The following is a 23,006-nucleotide window of genomic DNA, read 5'->3' on the forward strand; positions in this document are numbered from 1 at the left end:
CAGGGGCATCAATGCCAGGTTGAAATATGCCATTCCAGCCCAGCTCAGTGGCTCACACGTGTAATCCCAGCACTTTGGAAGGCCAAAGCGGGTGGATCGCTTGAGCTCAGGAGTTCGAGACCAGCCTGGGCAAGAGGCTGAGGTGGGAGGATGACCTGAGCCCGGGAGGTCAAGGCTGCAGTGAGCTGTGATCGTGCCACTGCACTCGAGCCAGGGCGTTGGAGTGAGACCCTGTCAAAAAAAAAAAAAGGAAGGAAAAAAGGAAGGAAGGAAGGGAGGGAGGGAAGATGCCATTCTTAGATTGAAGTGGACTTTATCTGGGCAGAACACCCACACACATAGACACATGCACACACACATTGTGGAGAAATTGCTGACTAAGCAAAGCTTCCAAATGACTTAGTTTGGCTAAAATGTAGGCTTTTAAAAATGTGAGCACTGCCAAGGGTTTTTCCTTGTTGACCCATGGATCCATCAAGTGCAAACATTTTCTAATGCACTATATTTAAGCCTGTGCAGCTAAATGTCATTCAACATGAAATACATAATTACAACTTGCATCTGTCTAAAATCTTGCATCTAAAATGAAAGACAAAAAATGTATAAAAATGGAAAACATGCATAGAAATATGTGAGGGAGGAAAAAATTACCCCCAAGAATGTTAGTGCACGCAGTCACACAGGGAGAAGACTATTTTTGTTTTGTTTTGATTGTTTTCTTTTGTTTTGGTTGTTTTGTTTTGGTGACCTAACTGGTCAAATGACCTATTAAGAATATTTCATAGAACGAATGTTCCGATGCTCTAATCTCTCTAGACAAGGTTCATATTTGTATGGGTTACTTATTCTCTCTTTGTTGACTAAGTCAATAATCAGAATCAGCAGGTTTGCCGTCAGATTGGCAGGGATAAGCAGCCTAGCTCAGGAGAAGTGAGTATAAAAGCCCCAGGCTGGGAGCAGCCATCACAGAAGTCCACTCATTCTTGGCAGGATGGCTTCTCATCATCTGCTTCTCCTCTGCCTTGCTGGACTGGTATTTGTGTCTGAGGCTGGCCCTACGGTGAGTGTTTCTGTGACATCCCATTCCTACATTTAAGATTCACGCTAAATGAAGTAGAAGTGACTCCTTCCAGCTTTGCCAACCAGCTTTTGTTACTAGGGCAAGGGTACCCAGCATCTATTTTTAATATAATTAATTCAAACTTCAAAAAGAATGAAGTTCCACTGAGCTTACTGAGCTGGGACTTGAACTCTGAGCATTCTACCTCATTGCTTTGGTGCATTAGGTTTGTAATATCTGGTACCTCTGTTTCCTCAGATAGATGATAGAAATAAAGATATGATATTAAGGAAGCTGTTAATACTGAATTTTCAGAAAAGTATCCCTCCATAAAATGTATTTGGGGGGCAAACTGCAGGAGATTATATTCTGGCCCTATGGTTATTCAAAACGTATTTATTGATTAATCTTTAAAAGGCTTAGTGAACAATATTCTAGTCAGATATCTAATTCTTAAATCCTCTAGAAGAATTAACTAATACTATAAAATGGGTCTGGATGCAGTTCTGACATTATTTTATAACAACTGGTAAGAGGGAGTGACTATAGCAACAACTAAAATGATCTCAGGAAAACCTGTTTGGCCCTATGTATGGTACATTACATCTTTTCAGTAATTCCACTCAAATGGAGACTTTTAACAAAGCAACTGTTCTCAGGGGTCTATTTTCTCCCTTAAAATTCATTATACACATCCCTGGTTGATAGCAGTGTGTCTGGAGGCAGAAACCATTCTTGCTTTGGAAACAATTATGTCTGTGTTATACTGAGTAGGGAAGCTCATTAATTGCCGACACTTACGTTCCTGATAATGGGATCAGTGTGTAATTCTTGTTTCGCTCCAGATTTCTAATACCATAAAGAATAAATCCTTTCACTCTGATCAATTTTGTTAACTTCTCACGTGTCTTCTCTACACCCAGGGCACCGGTGAATCCAAGTGTCCTCTGATGGTCAAAGTTCTAGATGCTGTCCGAGGCAGTCCTGCCATCAATGTGGCTGTGCATGTGTTCAAAAAGGCTGCTGATGAGACCTGGGAGCCATTTGCCTCTGGGTAAGTTGCCAAAGAACCCTCCCACAGGACTTGGTTTTATCTTCCCGTTTGCCCCTCACTTGGTAGAGAGAGGCTCACGTCATCTGCTAAAGAATTTACAAGTAGATTGAAAAACGTGGGCAGAGGTCAAGTATGCCCTCTGAAGGATGCCCTCTTTTTGTTTTGCTTAGCTAGGAAGTGACCAGGAACCTGAGCATCATTTAGGGGCAGACAGTAGAGAAAAGAAGGAATCAGACCTCCTCTCCTCTAGCTGTGGTTTGCAACCCTTTTGGGTCACAGACCACTTTATGTAGGTGATGAAAAGTAAACATTCTATGCCCAGAAAAAATGCACAGATACACACACATACAAAATCATATATGTGATTTTAGGAGTTTCACAGATTCCCTGGTGTCCCTGGGTAACACCAAAGCTAAATGTCCTTGTCTTAGAATTTTAGGAAAAGGTATAATGTGTATTAACCCATTAACAAAAGGAAAGGAATTCAGAAATATTATTAACCAGGCATCTGTCTGTAGTTAATATGGATCACCCAAAACCCAAGGCTTTTGCCTAATGAACACTTTGGGGCACCTACTGTGTGCAAGGCTGGGGGCTGTCAAGCTCAGTTAAAAAAAAAAAAAGATAGAAGAGATGGATCCATGAGGCAAAGTACAGCCCCAGACTAATCCCACGATCACCCAACTTCATGTGCAAGAGTGGCTTCTCACCTTCATTAGCCAGTTCACAATTTTCATGGAGTTTTTCTACCTGCACTAGCAAAAACTTCAAGGAAAATACATATTAATAAACCTAAGCAAAGTGACCGGAAGACAGAGCAATCAGAAGACCCTTTGCATCCAGCAGAAGAGGAACTGCTAAGTATTTACGTCTCCTCAGAGAAGAATTTCTGTTGGGTTTTAATTGAACCCCAAGAACCATATGATTCTTCAACCATTATTGGGAAGATCATTTTCTTAGGTCTGGTTTTAACTGGCTTTTTATTTGGTAATTCATTTATGTTTATATAAAATGCCAAGCATAACATGAAAAGTGGTTACGGGACTATTCTAAGGGAGAGACAGAATGGACACCAAAAATATTCCGATGTTCTTGTGAATCTTTTTCCTTGCACCAGGGCAAAAAAAAAAAGAAGTGAAAAGAAGAAAGGAGGAGGGGCATAATCAGAGTCAGTAAAGACAACTGCCATTTTTATCTATCGTAGCTGTTGCAGTCTTATGGGAAGCAATTTCCAACATTCAACTATGGAGCTGGTACTTACATGGAAATAGAAGTTGCCTAGTGTTTGTTGCTGGCAAAGATTTATCAGAGAGGTTAAATACGTAAAAGGGAAAAGAGTCAGATACAGGTTCTTCTTCCTACTTCAGGTTTTCCACTGTGTGTGCAAATGATACTCCCTGGTGGTGTGCAGATGCCTCAAAGGTATCCTCACACCACAAGGGACAGGAGCGAGATCCTGCTGTCCTGGAGAAGTGCAGAGTTAGAACAGCTGTGGCCACTTCCATCCAATCATCAATCTTGAATCACAAGGACTCTTTCTTAAGTAAATATTATACCCGGCCGGGCACAGTGGCTCACGCCTGTAATCCCAGCACTTTGGGATGCCAAAGTGGGCATATCATCTGAGGTCAGAAGTTCAAGACCAGCCTGGCCAACATGGCAAAACTCTGTCTTTATGAAAAATACAAAAATTAGCCAGGCATGGTGGCAGGCGCCTCTAATCCCAGCTAATTGGGAGGCTGAGGCTGGAGAATCCCTTGAATCTAGGAGGCAGAGGTTGCAGTGAGCTGAGATCGTGCCATTGCACTCCAGCCTGGGTGACAAGAGTAAAACTCTGTCTCAAAACAAAAAAAATTATACCTACATTCTCTTCTTATCAGAGAAAAAAATCTACAGTGAGCTTTTCAAAAAGTTTTTACAAACTTTTTGCCATTTAATTTCAGTTAGGAGTTTTCCCTACTTCTGACTTAGTTGAGGGGAAATGTTTATAACATGTTTATAACATGTTTATGTGTGTTAGTTGGTGGGGGGGGGTATTACTTTGGCATGCCATTTGTTTCCTCCATGCGTAACTTAACCCAGACTTTCACACCTTATAGGAAAACCAGTGAGTCTGGAGAGCTTCACGGGCTCACAACTGAGGAGGAATTTGTAGAAGGGATATACAAAGTGGAAATAGACACCAAATCTTACTGGAAGGCACTTGGCATCTCCCCATTCCATGAGCATGCAGAGGTGAGTATACAGACCTTTGAGGGTTGTTTTGGTTTTGATTTTTGCTTTTGGCATTCCAGGAAATGCACAGTTTTACTCAGTGTACCACAGAAATGTCCTAAGGAAGGTGATGAATGACCAAAGGTTCCCTTTCCTATTATACAATAAAAAATTCACAACACTCTGAGAAGCAAATTTCTTTTTGACTTTGATGAAAATCCACTTAGTAACATGACTTGAACTTACATGAAACTATTCATAGTCTATTCATTCCACTTTATATGAATATTGATGTATTTGCTGTTGAAATAATAGTTTATGAGGCAGCGCTCCAGACCCCACGTAGAGTGTATATAACAAGAGATGCACCATTTTATTTCTCGAAAACCCGTAACATTCTTCATTCCAAAACACATCTGGCTTCTCGGAGGTTTGGACAAGTGATTCTTGGCAACACATACCTATAGAGACAATAAAATCAAAGTAATAATGGCAACACAATAGATAACATTTACCAAGCATACACCATGTGGCAGACACAATTATAAGTGTTTTCCATATTTAACCTACTTAATCCTCAGGAATAAGCCACTGAGGTCAGTCCTATTATTATCCCCATCTTATAGATGAAGAAAATGAGGCACCAGGAAGTCAAATAACTTGTCAAAGGTCACAAGGCTAGGAAATACACAAGTAGAAATGTTTACAATTAAGGCCCAGGCTGGGTTTGCCCTCAGTTCTGCTATGCCTCGCATTATGCCCCAGGAAACTTTTTCCCTTGTGAAAGCCAAGCTTAAAAAAAGAAAAGCCACATTTGTAATGTGCTCTGTTCCCCTGCCTATGGTGAGGATCTTCAAACAGTTATACATGGACCCAATCACCCTGCCTTCTCCTTAATTTCTTAAGTCATTTGAAACAGATGGCTGTCATGGAAATAGAATCCAGACATGTTGGTCAGAGTTAAAGATCAACTAATTCCATCAAAAATAGCTCGGCATAAAAGGCAACTATTCTCTGGCTTAGTCATGGATGAGACTTTCAATTGCTATAAAGTGGTTCCTTTATTAGACAATGTTACCAGGGAAACAACAGGGGTTTGTTTGATTTCTGGGGCCCACAAGTCAACAAGGGAGCCCCATCTACCAAGCAGCATGTCCCTGACTACCCCTCAGCCAGCAGCAAGACACGGACCCCAGTCAGGGCAGGAGCAGGGTTTCGGCGGCGCCCAGCACAAGACATTGCCCCTAGAGTCTCAGCCCCTACCCTCGAGTAATAGATCTGCCTACCTGAGACCGTTGTTTGCCCAAGAGCTGGGTCTCAGCCTGATGGGAACCATATAAAAAGGTTCACTGACATACTGCCCACATGTTGTTCTCTTTCATTAGATCTTAGCTTCCTTGTCTGCTCTTCATTCTTGCAGTATTCATTCATCAAACATTAAAAAAAAAAAGCATTCTATGTGTGGAACACTCTGCTAGATGCTGTGGATTTAGAAATGAAAATACATCCCGACCCTGAAAGGACTGAAGTAAGACAGATTAAGCAGGACCGTCAGCCCAGCTTGAAGCCCAGATAAATACGGAGAACAAGAGAGAGCGAGTAGTGAGAGATGAGTCCCAATGCCTCACTTTGGTGACGGGTGCGTGGTGGGCTTCATGCAGCTTCCTCTGATAAATGCCTCCTTCAGAACTGGTCAACTCTACCTTGGCCAGTGACCCAGGTGGTCATACTAGATTTACCAAGGGAAAATGGAAACTTTTATTTAGGAGCTCTTAGGCCTCTTCACTTCATGGATTTTTTTTTTCTTTTTTTTTGAGACGGAGTTTTGCTCTGTCACCCAGGCTGGAATGCAGTGGTGCAATCTCAGCTCACTGCAACCTCTGCCTCCCAGGTTCAAGCAATTCTCCTGCCTCAGCCTCCCGAGTAGCTGGGACTACAGGTGTGCGCCACCACACCAGGCTAATTTTTGTATTTTTTGTAAAGACAGGTTTTCACCACGTTGGCCAGGCTGGTCTGAACTCCAGACCTCAGGTGATTCACCTGTCTCAGCCTCCCAAAGTGCTGGGATTACAGGTGTGAGCCACCGTGCCCGGCTACTTCATGGATTTTTGATTACAGATTATGCCTCTTACAATTTTTAAGAAGAATCAAGTGGGCTGAAGGTCAATGTCACCATAAGACAAAAGACATTTTTATTAGTTGATTCTAGGGAATTGGCCTTAAGGGGACCCCTTTCTTCCTAAGGGATTCTTAGGTGATTCTCACTTCCTCTTGCCCCAGTATTATTTTTGTTTTTGGTATGGCTCACTCAGATCCTTTTTTCCTCCTATCCCTAAGTAATCTGGGTTTCTTTTTCCCATATTTGGAACAAAATGTATTTATGCAGAGTGTGTCCAAACCTCAACCCAAGGCCCGTATACAAAATAAATCAAATTAAACACATCTTTACTGTCTTCTACCTCTTTCCTGACCTCAATATATCCCAACTTGCCTCACTCTGAGAACCAAGGCTGTCCCAGCACCTGAGTCGCAGATATTCTACTGATTTGACAGAACTGTGTGACTATCTGGAACAGCATTTTGATCCACAATTTGCCCAGTTACAAAGCTTAAATGAGCTCTAGTGCATGCATATATATTTCAAAATTCCACCATGATCTTCCACACTCTGTATTGTAAATAGAGCCCTGTAATGCTTTTACTTCATATTTCATACTTGTTATACATAAAAATATACTTTTCTTCTTCATGTTAGAAAATGCAAAGAATAGTAGGGTGGGGGAATCTCTGGGCTTGGAGACAGGAGACTTGCCTTCCTACTATGGTTCCATCAGTATGTAGACTGGGACAATACAATAATTCAAGTCTGGTTTGCTCATCTGTAAATTGGGAAGAATGTTTCCAGCTCCAGAATGCTAAATCTCTAAGTCTGTGGTTGGCAGCCACTATTGCAGCAGCTCTTCAATGACTCAATGCAGTTTTGCATTCTCCCTACCTTTTTTTTCTAAAACCAATAAAATAGATACAGCCTTTAGGTTTTCTGGGATTTCCCTTAGTCAAGCTAGGGTCATCCTGACTTTCGGCGTGAATTTGCAAAACAAGACCTGACTCTGTACTCCTGCTCTAAGGACTGTGCATGGTTCCAAAGGCTTAGCTTGCCAGCATATTTGAGCTTTTTCCTTCTGTTCAAACTGTTCCAAAATATAAAAGAATAAAATTAATTAAGTTGGCACTGGACTTCCGGTGGTCAGTCGTGTGTCATCTGTCATGTTTTTCGGGCTCTGGTGGAAATGGATCTGTCTGTCTTCTCTCATAGGTGGTATTCACAGCCAACGACTCCGGCCCCCGCCGCTACACCATTGCCGCCCTGCTGAGCCCCTACTCCTATTCCACCACGGCTGTCGTCACCATTCCCAAGGAATGAGGGACTTCTCCTCCAGTAGACCTGAAGGACGAGGGGTGGGATTTCATGTAACCAAGAGTATTCCATTTTTACTAAAGCAGTGTTTTCACCTCATAAGCTATGTTAGAAGTCCAGGCAGAGACAATAAAACATTCCTGTGAAAGGCACTTTTCATTCCACTTTAACTTGATTTTTTAAATTCCCTTATTGTCCCTTCCAAAAAAAAGAGAATCAAAATTTTACAAAGAATCAAAGGAATTCTAGAAAGTATCTGGGCAGAACGCTAGGAGAGATCCAAATTTCCAATGTCTTGCAAGCAAAGCACATATTAAATATGATCTGCAGCCATTAAAAAGACACATTCTGTAAATGAGAGAGCCTTATTTTCCTGTAACCTTCAGCAAATAGCAAAAGACACATTCTAAGGGCCCACTTCTTTACTGTGGGCATTTCTTTTTTTTTCTTTTTTCCTTTTTTGAGACAAAGTCTCACTCTGTTGCCCAGGCTAGAATGCAGTGGCGTAATCTCAGCTCACTGCAACCTCTGCTTCCTGGGTTCAAGTGATTCTCCTGCCTCAGCCTCCCAAGTAACTGGGATTACAGGCACATGCCACCACGCCCAGCTCATTTTTGTATTTTTAGTAGAGATGGGATTTTGCCATGTTGGCTAGGCTGGTCTACGAACTCCTGACCTCAGGTGATCCACCTGCCTCAGCCTCCCAAAGTGCTGGGATTACAGGCATGAGCCACTATACCCAGCCCCTACTCTGGGCATTTCTTTGATTAAAGAGAAGGGGAGCTCCAACAAGATACACCTGCAGCAACTCAGGCCGTCTGATCAGTTCAGGCCAGATCCACGCTGCAACCAGCCAGGTCAGGGGAAAACCAAAGAACCCCACACACCCAATTTACTTAGGCTGATCCAAAATCCATGTATGGAGAACTCACATGCACCAGGCACTATTTTAGGTGATCTGAATATAAAGAATAGGACCCAGTACCTGCATTTATTTAAAGAACTCACAATCTTTTGAGAACATAACTGTTTCATCATGGTTTGGCAGGAGGCTATGGTACAAGGCACAGCAAGGGTAAGAAGGAGGAAGAAACCAACACCCTACAGAAATCAGGGAATGACTCTGAATAGGTGTCACTTAATCTGAGTGTTGGTAATTTGTCAGATAGACAAGGGAAAAGGTATTATAGGTAGAGAGAATACAGTTTGCAAGACCCAGCCAAGTGAAACAATTTGATAAGTTGAGAGAGCAGATGATGATTCAGAATGTTGAAGGGCAAAGGTATTGAGGCGGGATGGGTTATGCTGCTATCACAAATAACCCCAAATCTCGGGGGCTTAACAAAGTAAAAGTTTAGTCTCACTTGTGCCAGGTCCAATGCAGAACTCTTTGCTCCAGAGACTCTTTAGGGTGGCTTTCCTTCTAATGGTGACTGTTTGAGACAGTTTGATTTAGTCTTGTGGCTTCAAGGTCACACTGGTGACATTTAGCCAGCAGACTGAGGGAACATAGTATGGTATTAGACCCCTCTGTGCTGAAGTGTCACACATGAGTCCCACTGACAACTCACTGGCCAGAGCTAGTTACATGCCCCCATCTAGATGTGCTGAGAAATGTGGCCCCTGGCTGGGAGCCATTTCCCAGAACAACTAACTCGATGCTCTGGAAGAGGAGCACTAATCTGAGTTGGCCAAAAACCATCTCTACCACAGTAGGGTTGGGACTGGTGGGGCATGAGGCTGGAGTGAAGGTTGGTTTTATCTGCCACCCATTACAGCTGTGAATTTGTCTTAAAAGCAACACGGGTCCATTGAAGGGAACCTTGACATCAGTCATGTGGCTGGGACAAGAATAGTTACCACTTGCCCATCATCTCCAACCAGGATTCTCCAGGAGGACCTGAGTTAGACACATGGCTTAGGCCTAAACCTACCTGAGTGGTCTTTCTATTTTCCTCCAAATTCAAATCTCAAATCTTGCTACCCTCTAACTGGCTATGTTGAGAGAGGAAAAAACTTGAAGAGAATACAGTGTAGCTTTGAACTTTTCCACATGCACTTTTCCCAAGATACATAGCAAAATCAATGTCTCCAATTCTATTAATGTTGTTAGCAAGTCCTTGTTCCATGCATATTGGTTAATCCATAGCAAATTGCCATTTTTATAGATTAAATGGTCAAATATTGGCAATTTCATAAGGTTCAGTCTATTACCTACCATGATTGTATTGGTCACTAAGCTGCCTATTTTTAGAATGCTACATATTCATTTGGCTGTTGTTAAATAGCTATGGATTTTTATAATCAAAACAGGTTGAAAATATGAATCAGTTTAAAACCACATACATGTGGCCAAGCACGGTGGCTCATGCTTGTAATCCCAGCATTTTGGGGGGCCGAGGCAGGCAGATCACTTTAGGTCAGGAGTTCAAGACCAGCCTAGCCAACATAGTGAAACCCCATCTCTACTAAAAACACAAAAATTAGCTGGGCATGGTGGCGGGCACCTGTAGACCCAGCTACTCAGAAGCCTGAGGCAGGAGAATCGCTTGAACCCTGGGGGGTGGAGGTTGCAGTGAGCTGAGATCACGCCACTGTACTCCAGCCTGGGCGACAGAGCAAGACTCTGTCTGAAAGAAAATAAACTATATACGTATTTTTAAAGGAACTGGTTCATGCAATTATGGGAGCTGGCAGGTTTAAAATCTACAGGGCAGGCCCACAGGCAGGAAACCCAGGGAAGGGTTGATGTTGCAGTCTCATCCGGAAGCAGAATTCCTTTTTCCTCATGGGTCAGGAGGAGGAGCCTGAGTCTATTCTTTTAAGGCCGTCAAGTGATTGGAAGGGGCTCACCCACATTATAAAGGGTCATCTACTTTGCTCAAAGTCTACGGGCTTAAATGTCAATCACGTCTAAAATATACTTTCACAGCAACATCTAGGCTGGTGTTTGACCAAAAATAGGCCTAACCAAGTTGACTATAAAATTAACCATCACAGTCCCCTTCCCCAAATTTGTTCATCATAGAACGAAATCTTTGGCCACATTCCTATTCTTGAGGTCACGGGGAAAACTGATATATCATGATGAAGATCCCTCCAGCTTTAGGGAATTAAGAGATGCCTGTGTTTCTGATTAGTGGGGACGGCTGTGAATGGAATTAATTAACATACTCATTTATCTTTTGGGGTATCTTATGGGAATCAAGTGTAGGGCTGGCTGGAGCCCACCAAGGTTGATATGTTAGAAGCAGGATATTGGCAGGATTTTCTTATAAGCATTCATTGGCATTTCAAGGCTTTAGGTGAGCAGTTCCTCACCATTTAAATTAATTGAGAACTCAATAACTACTCTGGCAAAATTAAGTTTCTCTGCTTTTCAGGGCTTTCCAAAGCTCCCCAGATGGCTTTGGGCAAATTGCTTGATCTTATGTATCTATTTTCTTATCCCAAAACAAGCCTCCAAACCTAGCATTCAGTGGCTCTCTAACCTGAACCTAACCTACCCCTCCAACTTTTTCCATCGTGAGTTTCCAGCTCTCTGCTTCTGAAAATCTAGTTCCCATCTCCCTCTCTGCTATGATCACACTAACTCCCACCAAGACATTTTAGCTGATGTGGTTTTCTACAACTTAGACAACTATTCCTCCACATGTCCCATCTTTTAAATACGATTCATAATCTCTTTAGTATACACAGAGTTCTAGTGAGTTGACATTAAATAAGTGGGCCCCCTGTATAAGATGGCAGATGTGGGTGGACACGCAGTCCACATGAGAGGTTCAAATGGCGAATACCATGAGACAATATGTTCAGTATTGCAAGGCAAAAAGAGAAGTTGAGCTAAATATTAAAAGTAATTTTTGACTTTCAGAATGGCAAAGATTTCAATGAATATAAACCTAGGACAAAATTTGGAAGAACCCCGCAGGAGGTTTTATTCATTTCCTGGGGCTGTGATAATAAAGTACCAAAAACAGAGTGGCTTAAAACAACAGGAATGTATTGTCTCACAGCTCTGGAGGATAGAAGTCTGAAATTAAGGTATTTTCTGGGCCATGCTTCCTCCAAAACTCGCAGGGGAGAATCCTTCCTTGCCTCTTCCTAGCTTCTGTTGGTGGCACTTGATCTTTGGAGTTCCTTGGCTTGCAGCCACATCACTCCATGATCTGCCTCTGTCATCACATGATGCTCTCCGTGTCTTTTTCCAAATTTTCCTCTTCTAAGGACCCCAGTCATGCTGGATTAGGGTCCACCCTAATTACCTGCTCTTAACTAAATACATCTGTAAAGACTATTTCCAAATAAGGTCACATTCACAGGTCATGATTTTTGCAAAGGCACCTTTAGGTCTTTGTTGTTCTGTGTTAGTATCTTCTGCTTATGTCCTTTCGTGGCCATTGTTATGGGTGAAACTATGTCCCCTGAAAAAGACATTGAATAAAAATCTGACATAGTTGGCTCCATCTTGCTTCTAACCTTCAAGCTGTACCTTAGTCATTCCTGGGCATAGGCCAAGCTAACTTTGAGATGAATTTATTTTCTTTTTTAACCTTAAAGCAAGAATAATAATAGCTTTTCCCAAACTAAACCACCTTTGTAAAACTAATAAAAGGGCACAAGTTTAGGATTTTGAGATGTGCCTAAATTATGCTAAGATACAGGCATAATTAAACACTAACCAGCCACTCACTATTCTGGAGGTCACAAGATTTATAACTTCCCCAATTACTCCTGTAAATAACATCACCATTATAAAACCTAAGATTGGCCTTTTAAAAGGTTTTTTCAGACTTTTACACTTCTGACAATCAACTGACTTGGACTTCACCTCAACCCACAACTGTGACTCAACTGGTCCTGTGGCCCCCACCCAGAGGCTGACTCAGTGCACAAGGACTGTTTTCCACACCCCTATGATTTCATCTCCAACCAATCAACATTCCCTACTCCCTAGCCCCCTGCCCACCAAACTATGCTTTTTTTTTTTTTTTTCTGAGACAGGGTCTTGCTCTGTTGCCCAAGCTGGAGGGCAGTGGCACCATCACGGCTCACTGCAGCCTCAAACTTCTGAGATCCAACAATCCTCCTGCCTCAGTCTCCTGAGAAACTGGGACTTCAGGTGTACACCATCACACCTGGCTAATTTAAAAATGTTTTATAGAGACAGGGTCTTACTATGTTGCCTTGGCTGGTCTCCAACTCCTGGGTTCAAGCAGTCCTCTGCCTTGGCCTCCCAAAGTGCTGGGATTACAAGTGTGAGCCAGCACACCTGGCCCACACTTTCCTTTAAAAACCCCTAACCTCCAAGCCTCTGGGGAGACTGATTTGAGTAATAACTCTAGTTCTTCCACATGGCTGGCCTTGCATTAATTAAACTCTTGATTTACTGTAATACCATGGTCTCAGTGAATTGCTTTTGTATGCACAGCAGGAAAAATGCATCAGGCAATTACAGACCAAGGGAGCAAACAACCATTTCAGTCGAAGCAGCATGGGCAGAGGACAGTCAGCGACCAGACAACACATTCCCCTTTATGTCAAGATGCTCCATAGCATCCAAAAGGTGGATGGAATTCATGGAAAAACAAAGAAGGCTGAGCATTAAACTGGAAGTCAAATTGAGTTGGTTTCAACAGGTAAGATTAAGTAGGCTGATACCAAAAGGAACTATGGACAGGAAAGCTAAGTTTAATTCAGATATATGTATAGCATCGCTCTCTCTCTCTCTCTAATACACACACACACACATACTCACACACTATTTGTTCTGTTTCTCTGGAGAACCCTGACTTATACAGGTACTGTACTATCATCCACCCTTCAAAGGTCCCTTTGTATGGTAATAGGGAAGACTTGTAGGTTCTGGAGCAGGGGAACAACATGATGGAAGTTGAGTTTAAGAAAATATTTAATCACTGATCATCAGAGAAATGCAAATCAAAACTACAATAAGATATCATCTCAGTCCAGTTAACATGGTTTACATTACAAAAAAACAGGCAATAACAAATGCTGGCAAGAATGTGGAGAAAAAGAAAGGAACTACCATTTGATCCAGCAATCCCACTACTGGGTATCTATCCACACAGAGGAAAAGAAGTCATTATATGAACAAGACACTTGCACATGCATGTTTATAGCAGCACAACTCGCAATTGCAAAAATATGGAACAGCCGAAATGCCCATCAATCAATGAGTGGATATATATATATATATATATATACCACAATTTCTTTATCCACTCATTGATTAATAAAGCTACTTTTTATGGCTGTGTAGCATTCCATTATATATATGTATATATACTTTTTATGGCTGAGTAGTATGATATAAAAAGAACCAGATAATGGCATTTGCAGCAACCCGGATGGAATTGGAGACCATTATTCTCAGTGAAGTAACTCAGGAATGGAAAACCAAGCAGCGTATGTTCTCACTCATAAGTGGGAGCTAAGCAATGAGGATTCAAAGGCATAAGAATGATACAACGGACTTTGAGGACTTGGGGAGGGGGGATGGATGGGAGCGAGGTGAGAGATAAGACTACAAATTGTGTGCAGTGTATACTGCTCTTGTAATGGGTGCACTAAAATCTCAGAAATTATCCCTAAAGAACTTAATCATGTACCAAATACCACCTGTTCCCCCAAAACCTATGGAAATAAAAAATAAAAATAAATAATAAAGAATGTGGAGAAAATGGAAGCCTCGTACACTGTTAGCGGTAATGTAAATTATTACAACCACTGTAGAGGACAGTTTGGAGGTTCTTCAAAAAGCTAAAAATTCAGCTACCACATGATCCAGCAATCCCACTGTTGGGTACATCTCCAAAAGAAAGGAAATCAGTATATCAAAGAGATATCTGCACTCACTCCTATGTTTGTTGCAGCACTGTTGACAATATCTAAGATTTGGAAGCAACCTAAGTATCCATCAACAGATGAATAGATAAAGAAAATGTGGTACGTATACACAACAGATCACTATTCAGCCATAAGATCCAGTCATTTGGAACAAGGTAGATGGAACTGAAGATTATTATGTTAAATGAAATAAGCCAGGCACAGAAAGACAAACATTGCATGTTCTCACTTATTTGTGAGATCTAAAAATCAAAACAAGTGAACTCATGAACATAGAGAATAGAAGGATAGTTACCAGAGGCTGTGAAGGACAGTGGGGGGCTGGGGGGAGACAGGGATGGTTAATGGGTACAAAACACAGAAAGAATAAATAAGACCCACTATTTGATAGTATAACAGGGTGACTATAGTCAATAATAACTTAACTGTATGTTTTAAAATAACCTAAAGAAGGTAATTGGATTATTTGTGACTCAGAGGATAAATGCTTGAGGGGATGAATTTAAAAAGGAAAACAAAGTTTGTAGGAATGAACATCATAGGACTGATTGGGAGAAGGTAGAGGAATCATACTGACATATTTGTAGCAATGAAGATTTGAGGTGATGTGACGTTGCATTAGGGAGGCAGACATGGAAATGCAAGAAAAGGAATGCATGTCAGATCTTAAAATGTATATGTGATGTGAAGAGGTTTGATTTGCATTCCTCAGGGAAAAATCATGAGGTAGATTAAAAAGCAACCAATGCCTTGCAGGGGGATGAATGATGAGGCTCTGATCCCATTTACCTGTCTGGACTTTCTACCTTGTGAATCAATCATTTGTATCCCAATATGAAAACATAAAGTCAGTCTTTGTAAAGAAGCTGTGTGTGCTGTGGGTTTGGTTGACGGTAAATGTTTAACTGGCTCTTTGGAGAAAAAAAGCTAGCTCAAGTTTGTAATGTTTGCCAATTTTCATGGTAAAAACAATCTCACCATGGCAATTTCAAACTACCACCATGATGTCACTAAATGCACAGTTGGGAAGAGTTATACAGTAGTCTGGTGTAGTATTTCTACCATGCAGATACAATAGATAGAAACAGCCTCAAGAGGACAGGTAAGGTAGTTAGGAAGTAATACGATTTGACTATTTGTTACCTTTGTTTGAATGTAAGTTAATGCTAACTTCAATAATCAGCTTACAAAATTTCTGAAAATTTAAAATAAGCCATTAGTTGCTGATTCCAGCACACTACTGCATATATCCTCTGTGTTACAACTCCTTTCTATAACGGTGTGAGTGGGTATGTGTGTGAATATTGAGGGGGAGAGTTTAAACAACAGCGTCATTTAAAAGAAGGGTATTCATTCTCATAAAATGTCCCTGCCCTTTTTAATAAGATGAAAAAGCTACATATGATGTCTATGTAAGGCACACTCAAATAAACATAATATTTGAATGGGACATTAATATGTGAGAGGCTATTTCACAATTACCTCTTCTAAAGGCTCTCCTTTGCCACATATTCTATCTTGAGGGAACCAGGAATCCCCGTTGAAATCAGTGGATGCCCTGAGACTATGAACCTAGACATTACAGGTAAAAATTATTGGTCTGGTCACATATAGAAGTTGATTAGTGATTTTTTCCCATTAACCTTCCTGATATTTCAAGATGCTAGATTGCTAAAGCCGGGAAAATCATTTCTGATATAAGAACAGATATTCAGCAGTTTTGGAGATGGAAGCAATGCCAGAGATGGGACTATTTCTTCTTATTGTTTTAGATGTAAACATTAAAAAAAAAAAACAGGATGCACACTTAGTCCCTACCTCTAAGTGTATTTGTCTCTCTCTCTAGTCATCTTCTCCTCTCCCTTCCCAGAGCCCAGGGCTGTGTTTTGGGAGCTGAGTTAGAAGCAGCTGCGGAGTGGTGCTGCCTAAGGACAAAAGAGAAATTATTGGAGACGATATAATAAATGAATGGAGTCATGTGAAATAGGGGAGGCATGGAAATGAGCACGTGTGGTCAGCACTGCTGGAGAACCCAGGTCAGAGAGCAGAGGGCAGCTTGATGGATGTGGATAGCTCATGCACCTTGCCCCTTGTATGTCAGGCCAGGCACTTTGTTAGTGAAAGCAACGTAGAGGAGTTGTTTCTCCCACATCAATCGCAGGTTTTTAAGCAGAGATGCATCATGTTTAGATTAGTATTCCAAATCAGTGTTTCTTATTTTTAAAAAAATCTATACAATGTGCTATGGTTTGATTGTATCCCCTCCAAAATTCAGGTGTTGCCAATGTGATGGTACTATTTGAATAACCCTTATTTAAAATACTGGGGACCAGAAGTGTTTCAGATTTCAGATTTTTTTCCAGTTTCTGAGTATTTGCATTATTGGTTGAACATCCCTAACCCGAAAATTTGAAGTCCAAAGTGCTCTGCTCAGCATTTCCTGTGAGCATTCTGTTGGAGTTCAAAATGTTTTGGCTTTTGGAGCATTTCAGCTTTCAGATTTTCAGACTGGGGATGCCTGTATTAAGAGGTGGAACTTTTAAGAGGTGATTAGGCCATAAGGACTCTTCCCTCAGGAATGTGATTAAGGCCCTTGTATAAGACAATTCACACAGGCTTCAGCTCTCTTGCCCTTCCCCCCTCCAAAATGTGAGGGCACAGTGTCTCTCCCTTTTCGGAGGACACAACACCAAAGTACCATCTTGGAAGCAGACGCTGGGCCCTTACCAGCTGGCACCTTGATCTTGGACTTCATAGTCCCCAGAACTATGATTTCTGTTCTTTATAAGTTACCTAGCCTAAAGTATTTTGTTATAGCAGCACAAAGAGCCTAAGACACCGTGTTTATTTAATTTTTCATTTTCAACTAGTTTTAGCCTTTCAAAGAAGTTAGAAAAAATAGTACATAGAGCTCTTTACCAAACTTCTCTTAATGTTAACCACTTACATGACCATAGTGCAATTATCAAAATCAGGAAAAGAACACTGATAGAAATACATTTTAGTTTTATCCAACCTGTAACAGCTTCTCAGTCTTTCTTTGCTGTAGTAGTTTTCTAGAGCTGCTGTAATAAGTAACAACAAACAGCGTGGCTTAAAACAACAAGAATTTATTGTCTCACAGTTCTAGAGGCCAGAAGTCCAAACTCAAAATGTTGGCAGAGCTGTGCTGTCTCTGAAATCTGCAGAGAATTCTTCCTTGCCTCTTCAAAGCTTCCTGGGCTTGCAGCTACATCACTCCAGTCTCTGCCTCTGTTGTCACAGGGCAGTCTCCCTGTGTGTCTTTGCCTTCGCATGGCTATCTTTTTATAAAGACACTAGCCACATTGGACTAGAGGCCACCCCAACCAGCATGATATCATCTTTTAAAATCAATATGTATTTATACATATGTATATGTATGCATCTAATTTTTAAAATGTAACAAGAAATTTACCATCTTAATTTTTCAGTGTACAGTAGTGTTAAGTATATTTACATGCTAGCGAAACAGATTTCCAGGACTTTGTCATCTTGCAAATCTGAAACTCTATACCCATTAAACAACAACTCGCCTTTACCCCCTCCCCTCAGCCCCTGGTAACCTCCGTTTTCCTGTTTCCATAAATTTGACTACTTCAGTTGCACGTAAGTGGAATCATGTAGTATCTGTTTTTTTGTGACATATATGACTGTCTTGATGAACTACATCTGCAACAGCCCTACTTCCGAATAAGGTCACACACCGAGTTACTAGGGGTTAGGATGTGTTTATCTGTTTTGGGGGATCACAATTCAACTTACCACACTTGTCTTTCATGACTGACATTTTTGAAGAGTACTGATCAGTTATTTTGAGAATATCCCTCAATTTGGATTTGCCTGATGTTTTTCTTGTGATTGAAATGGGATTATGCATTTTTGGTAAGAATATTATAGAAATGATATTGTGTTTGTTCTTCTCAGTGCGTTACATCTAGGAGTTTATGTTGTCGATACATTATATTCTGTGGCCCATTTTTGATAAACAAAAAGTTTCACACAATCCACTGGTGGGGGTGGGTGAGGTAATCTCATGGTAGCATGAAAAAGGCTGAGAGGGGAATAACACTGGAACTTGGAAAACTACACATGATGTTGTTGCTGATGATAATAAAGGCTGGTGATGATGAAAAACAGGACTTAACTAGAAATGGAAAGGAGAGAATGGTGTCAATACGCTACACAGTCCACATCCCCCAGGAATACACCTATGCGGTTGAATCAGTTGGGTTTATTACTCCTTCCAGCAAGAGAAAACATATTCCATGGGAAACCATGGGCCATCTAACTAAGAGGGTGTTAGAAAAAACCTATTCGAGGACTTGGGCTTTGGTTGGGTGACTTTGGGGAGAATCTAAGGAACTGGGGATAATTCTATGATGGGGTATCTCAAGCACTTCTATAGGAAGGGCAGACCAGAGTAGAGATAAAGGTATGATTTGCAAAGCAGCAGCAGTTACTCATTTTAGTGGGAGGATGACATTTGGTATTTTATGGGTTTCACAGTGATTTCTGTTTTTGTCTTATGCTGTCATGGTCTCAGAGCGACCTTGTTTGGTGTTGATGTCCTGTGAGATTACGTCCAAGGGATCAACACAGCTCAGCTAGGAGAGAGCCAGATTAGCTTGTAATAACATTGAGGCCACTTCTCAGATACCAGGATGTTTAAATATTTCCTTCTTTTCCTTGATGTCTATAGGGGTATTTAGAATAGAAAATCAGCAGATGAGTGATGATAGCTTTGTTGTGGGCTGTGAGAGAACTAGAGGAGTCTAGGAAGCCTCAGGCTTCCGTCCTGGCTAACCGTGTGAATGGATGAGAGAGTAACTGAGCTCAGGGATATGGGCAGAAGAACAGATTTGCAGTCACAGATAATGAGTCCAATTTTAGCCACACTGAGCCTGGGGTAATCAGGCCAGTTTCCAATCTCATAGCTTCAAAGCTGGCACTGTATGCACACACACAACCTGAAAACAAAAGCCACTAATATTGAGATATCTTCTGAAAACAAAAATCACAAAGCCTAATCACAAATCACAAATACCTCCTGAAACATTTTGATAGCACCTGTCAAACAAGAAAATTTAGAGTATTTATGCCTCCAACTGTATTTTGAGCTACAGCAGAGGCAGCACTTTCTAAGACTGTTTATTTCCCACCCAAACACTTAGTTTTACAGCCAATTCCTTCCTCTGACTTCACACTTCATAGAACACACCCCTCCCTGAGCCCCATTACATCTTCTTACTGCCTTTCAAAATGGAAATAAGCTTAGAATCAATTCCATTTTCCTGGCTCCCCATTCTCTCTGGGTTAGAACTGCCCCAGTTAATTTAAAGCCAAAGCAGATGGTAATTCATCTTTGGCAATCAATGCAAGTGCCGAAGGAGAGGCGGGTCACACGCAGGCTTTCTTAAATCAACACTTGTGTGGAGCCTCCCTCCAGGCTCAGCAGTCATCTACCTGCTGTTGCTGCCATTACTTTCACTCCCCAGGAGGGGGAGGGTGGTGGAACTGGGTATAAGGCCTGGTGTGGAAGCGCAGTAACAGGCTTCAGGAGAGAATGCTGAGACTGACCTCAGAGCCTGGGCTGCTGCCTGAAGGACTTGTGCTGAGCTCAATGAACACTACTCTTGGCTTCATTAGGAAAGTGTATTTGGAAAAGATATGGGAATATATTTCTAAGTCTCTGGAGGACAGTGCCTAGCACACAGTCCGTGCTCAATAAATATTTGAGCAGGATGGAGCAGCATTCTTGGAAGGAAGGAATGAGAGGTTTGACTCTAGGTAGGCAAATAGCTCTCATCTAAACCCTTCCTGAGCCCATGAGCTTTATGAGGGTGTTGTTTTTCCTCTTGCTCAGATGTGAGAAATGGCATCATGACCCACCAGTATATGAGAAACTGACCATTTTGTTGGGAAACACTAGAAAACTACCAGCTCTTGTGGGTAACCTTGTTCAAATATCGACTGGCAGTTTCTGCATCTGTGGATTGATTTCAACAACTTAGTTATTCGGAATATTTAAAAATAGAACCAGTCTATTTAAAGTGTCCTTCTGACTAGGGCCAGAATCAAAACAACAAGGGTTGCCTCTTTCAAAACAACAACCAAAACCTGCTAAGAAGGTGTTGATTGAGGGAGTTGAAAGACAGACACCCTCTGCTCTTCTAGGCCTCTTCACAGAGCAGCAGCGAGGGATGGAAGAACTGCCTGGATCCAGGCATTGCTAGGGTAGTTGGGGCCTGCACAGGGAATGGGGGTCCTACATGGGGATTTGGGACCCTCACAGAGAGTCAGCGCCTTGCCTGGGATTCATCTGTAAAAAGGTAAACACAAAAAAAGGGAAATTCACAAATGCTCCATAATGGACGTTATAGCTACACCACCAGCATCCATCCCATTCATTCTTCTCCCACAGAGTAGGAATGAAAATGATCTCAGCCATAGCTCCATGAGGAGGGGAGTGGGAGTGAGGAACTCATTGGTCTAAATCAGTGAAGTCTCATCATCTTTGCCATGCACTTGGTTTAGGGATGGCAGGGATCTAAAATGGCCCAATCACAGGGAAACCCAGGGCTTCTCTTTTATGAATAGATAAAAACGTGGTAAGTCCCCGGGCAAAGGCAGCCCTGGCAGGTGCTGGCAGCCATCCTAGGACTGCGAGGGGAGCCATCCTCGGGAGAGGGGGCAGTTCCAGGAAGGGAGAAAGTCAGTCTTGATGACACTGCTGAGTGGCTGAAGCAGTATTTCTGGAATGTTCACCACATTAACTAAAGAGTTTCCTTTTTAAAGTGAGTTTGATTCAGTTATTTCATTATTTATGACCAAGAATGTCTTAACTGATACAGCTATAAAAATATTCATCATCTTCTCTGTGGTAAGATAAAAGGAAGTACAAAGAAATCAGTAATGGATCTAAAATAGGCTTTCTCCTCACACATAATGTTAAATTGAAAGAGTCAATCCTATGATATATTGAGAATAAAATTGTCAGAATTTTTTCAAAGGTAATTATTTTATTATACTCTTCTTGAAAATAATTTAATGTTAAAGAAATTAAAATTATAGTAACCCATGGTTTTGCCAAAGTAGAATGTTTTTTTATTAATAGATTATAAAAAATGTTTAAAGTTGCAATCATAACTGAGATTATTTTTTATGCTTTAATGATTTTATCATAACCAATTTCCCATGTTTCTCGTACTCTTTACAATCATTTTCATTTTTTGAAAAAATTACCATCTTGTTTATATACTATAATTAGACCACCCCCGTAATGTGATACATACTTAGTTTCAACTTAGTTTTTTGTATTTGTAATTAGTGCTGCAATTAACAGATTTACGAAGCATAAAGCTCTTTCCTTCTGTTGAATTTGAATTATTAAGTGAATGACCTAACATTTCTAGGAGTATATAACTCCTAGACTAAGCAAGGCCTTGGGTATCAAACTACTTGGGAAGAATTCTTGGCTCCATTCTCGCAAATAGTACTATCTTGTCATTGTCTTGTACAGATTACATAAGCTTTCTTTCCTTGTTTGTTTTTTCTTTTTCCATTTGTAAAATGGGAATAATCATAGCACCTACTCCAGAGAGTTACTTTGGAAACCAGTTGTCATAATACATGTCAAGGGACTTAAAACAATGTATGGTACATAATAAGCTCTCAAGAGCTCTATTACTGTTTGGAGTAATATTAGCATATGAACACATTAATATAATAAGTTCTATGGCATTACGGCCTTACCAGTGCTGCTTATTGATAATATTTTGTCATTTTAACAGACATAACATTATATCTCATAATTATCTTAACTTTCATTTAATTACTGAAGGTGGCCATTTCTCCATGTCTTTTATTTTTTGTGTGTATTGTCTATGTCCTTTAATAGACGATTTTATAAAGTATGTCTAATAGTCCAAAGGGACTGGGACTTGTTAATTTGTATAGGTATGTGTATTAGTTTCCTATTGTTACCGTAACAAGTTACCACAAATTCAGTAGCTTAAAGCAACACAAAATGATCATCTTACACCTCTGGAGGTGTAATTTTGGACTTCTGACCAGAAGTCTAAAATTAAAGCGTTGGCAGGGCTGTGTTCATTCTGGATGCTTTAGGGAGAATCAATATCCCTGCCTTTTCCAGCTTCTAGAGGCAACTTACATTCCTTGGTTTATGACCCCTTCTTATAGGAACCCTTGTAATTATATTGGGTCACCTAAAAAATCCAAGATTATCTCCCCAGTTCATGATCCTTAATTTAATCACATATACAAAATCCCTTTTATCATGTAAGGTAACGTATTCACAGGTTCTGAGAATTCGAATGTGGACAGCTCTGAGGGGCAATTATTCAGCCTAC

General features: G+C 41.0%; 1 protein-coding gene across 1 annotated transcript; it reads left to right on the forward strand.

The window, feature by feature from the left end:
- The first annotated feature begins 965 nt into the window (after positions 1 to 965).
- Positions 966 to 7,895, forward strand: TTR (transthyretin). The gene is given in 4 exon segments (NM_001009137.1): positions 966 to 1,060; positions 1,984 to 2,114; positions 4,214 to 4,349; positions 7,645 to 7,895. Coding segments are annotated over 4 exon segments (444 nt in total). The 5' UTR covers positions 966 to 991; the 3' UTR covers positions 7,753 to 7,895.
- The last annotated feature ends 15,111 nt before the right edge of the window (positions 7,896 to 23,006 follow it).

This window comes from Pan troglodytes, chromosome 17 (genome assembly GCF_028858775.2).
Source record: "Pan troglodytes isolate AG18354 chromosome 17, NHGRI_mPanTro3-v2.0_pri, whole genome shotgun sequence".
Taxonomy (NCBI): Eukaryota; Metazoa; Chordata; class Mammalia; order Primates; family Hominidae; genus Pan; species Pan troglodytes.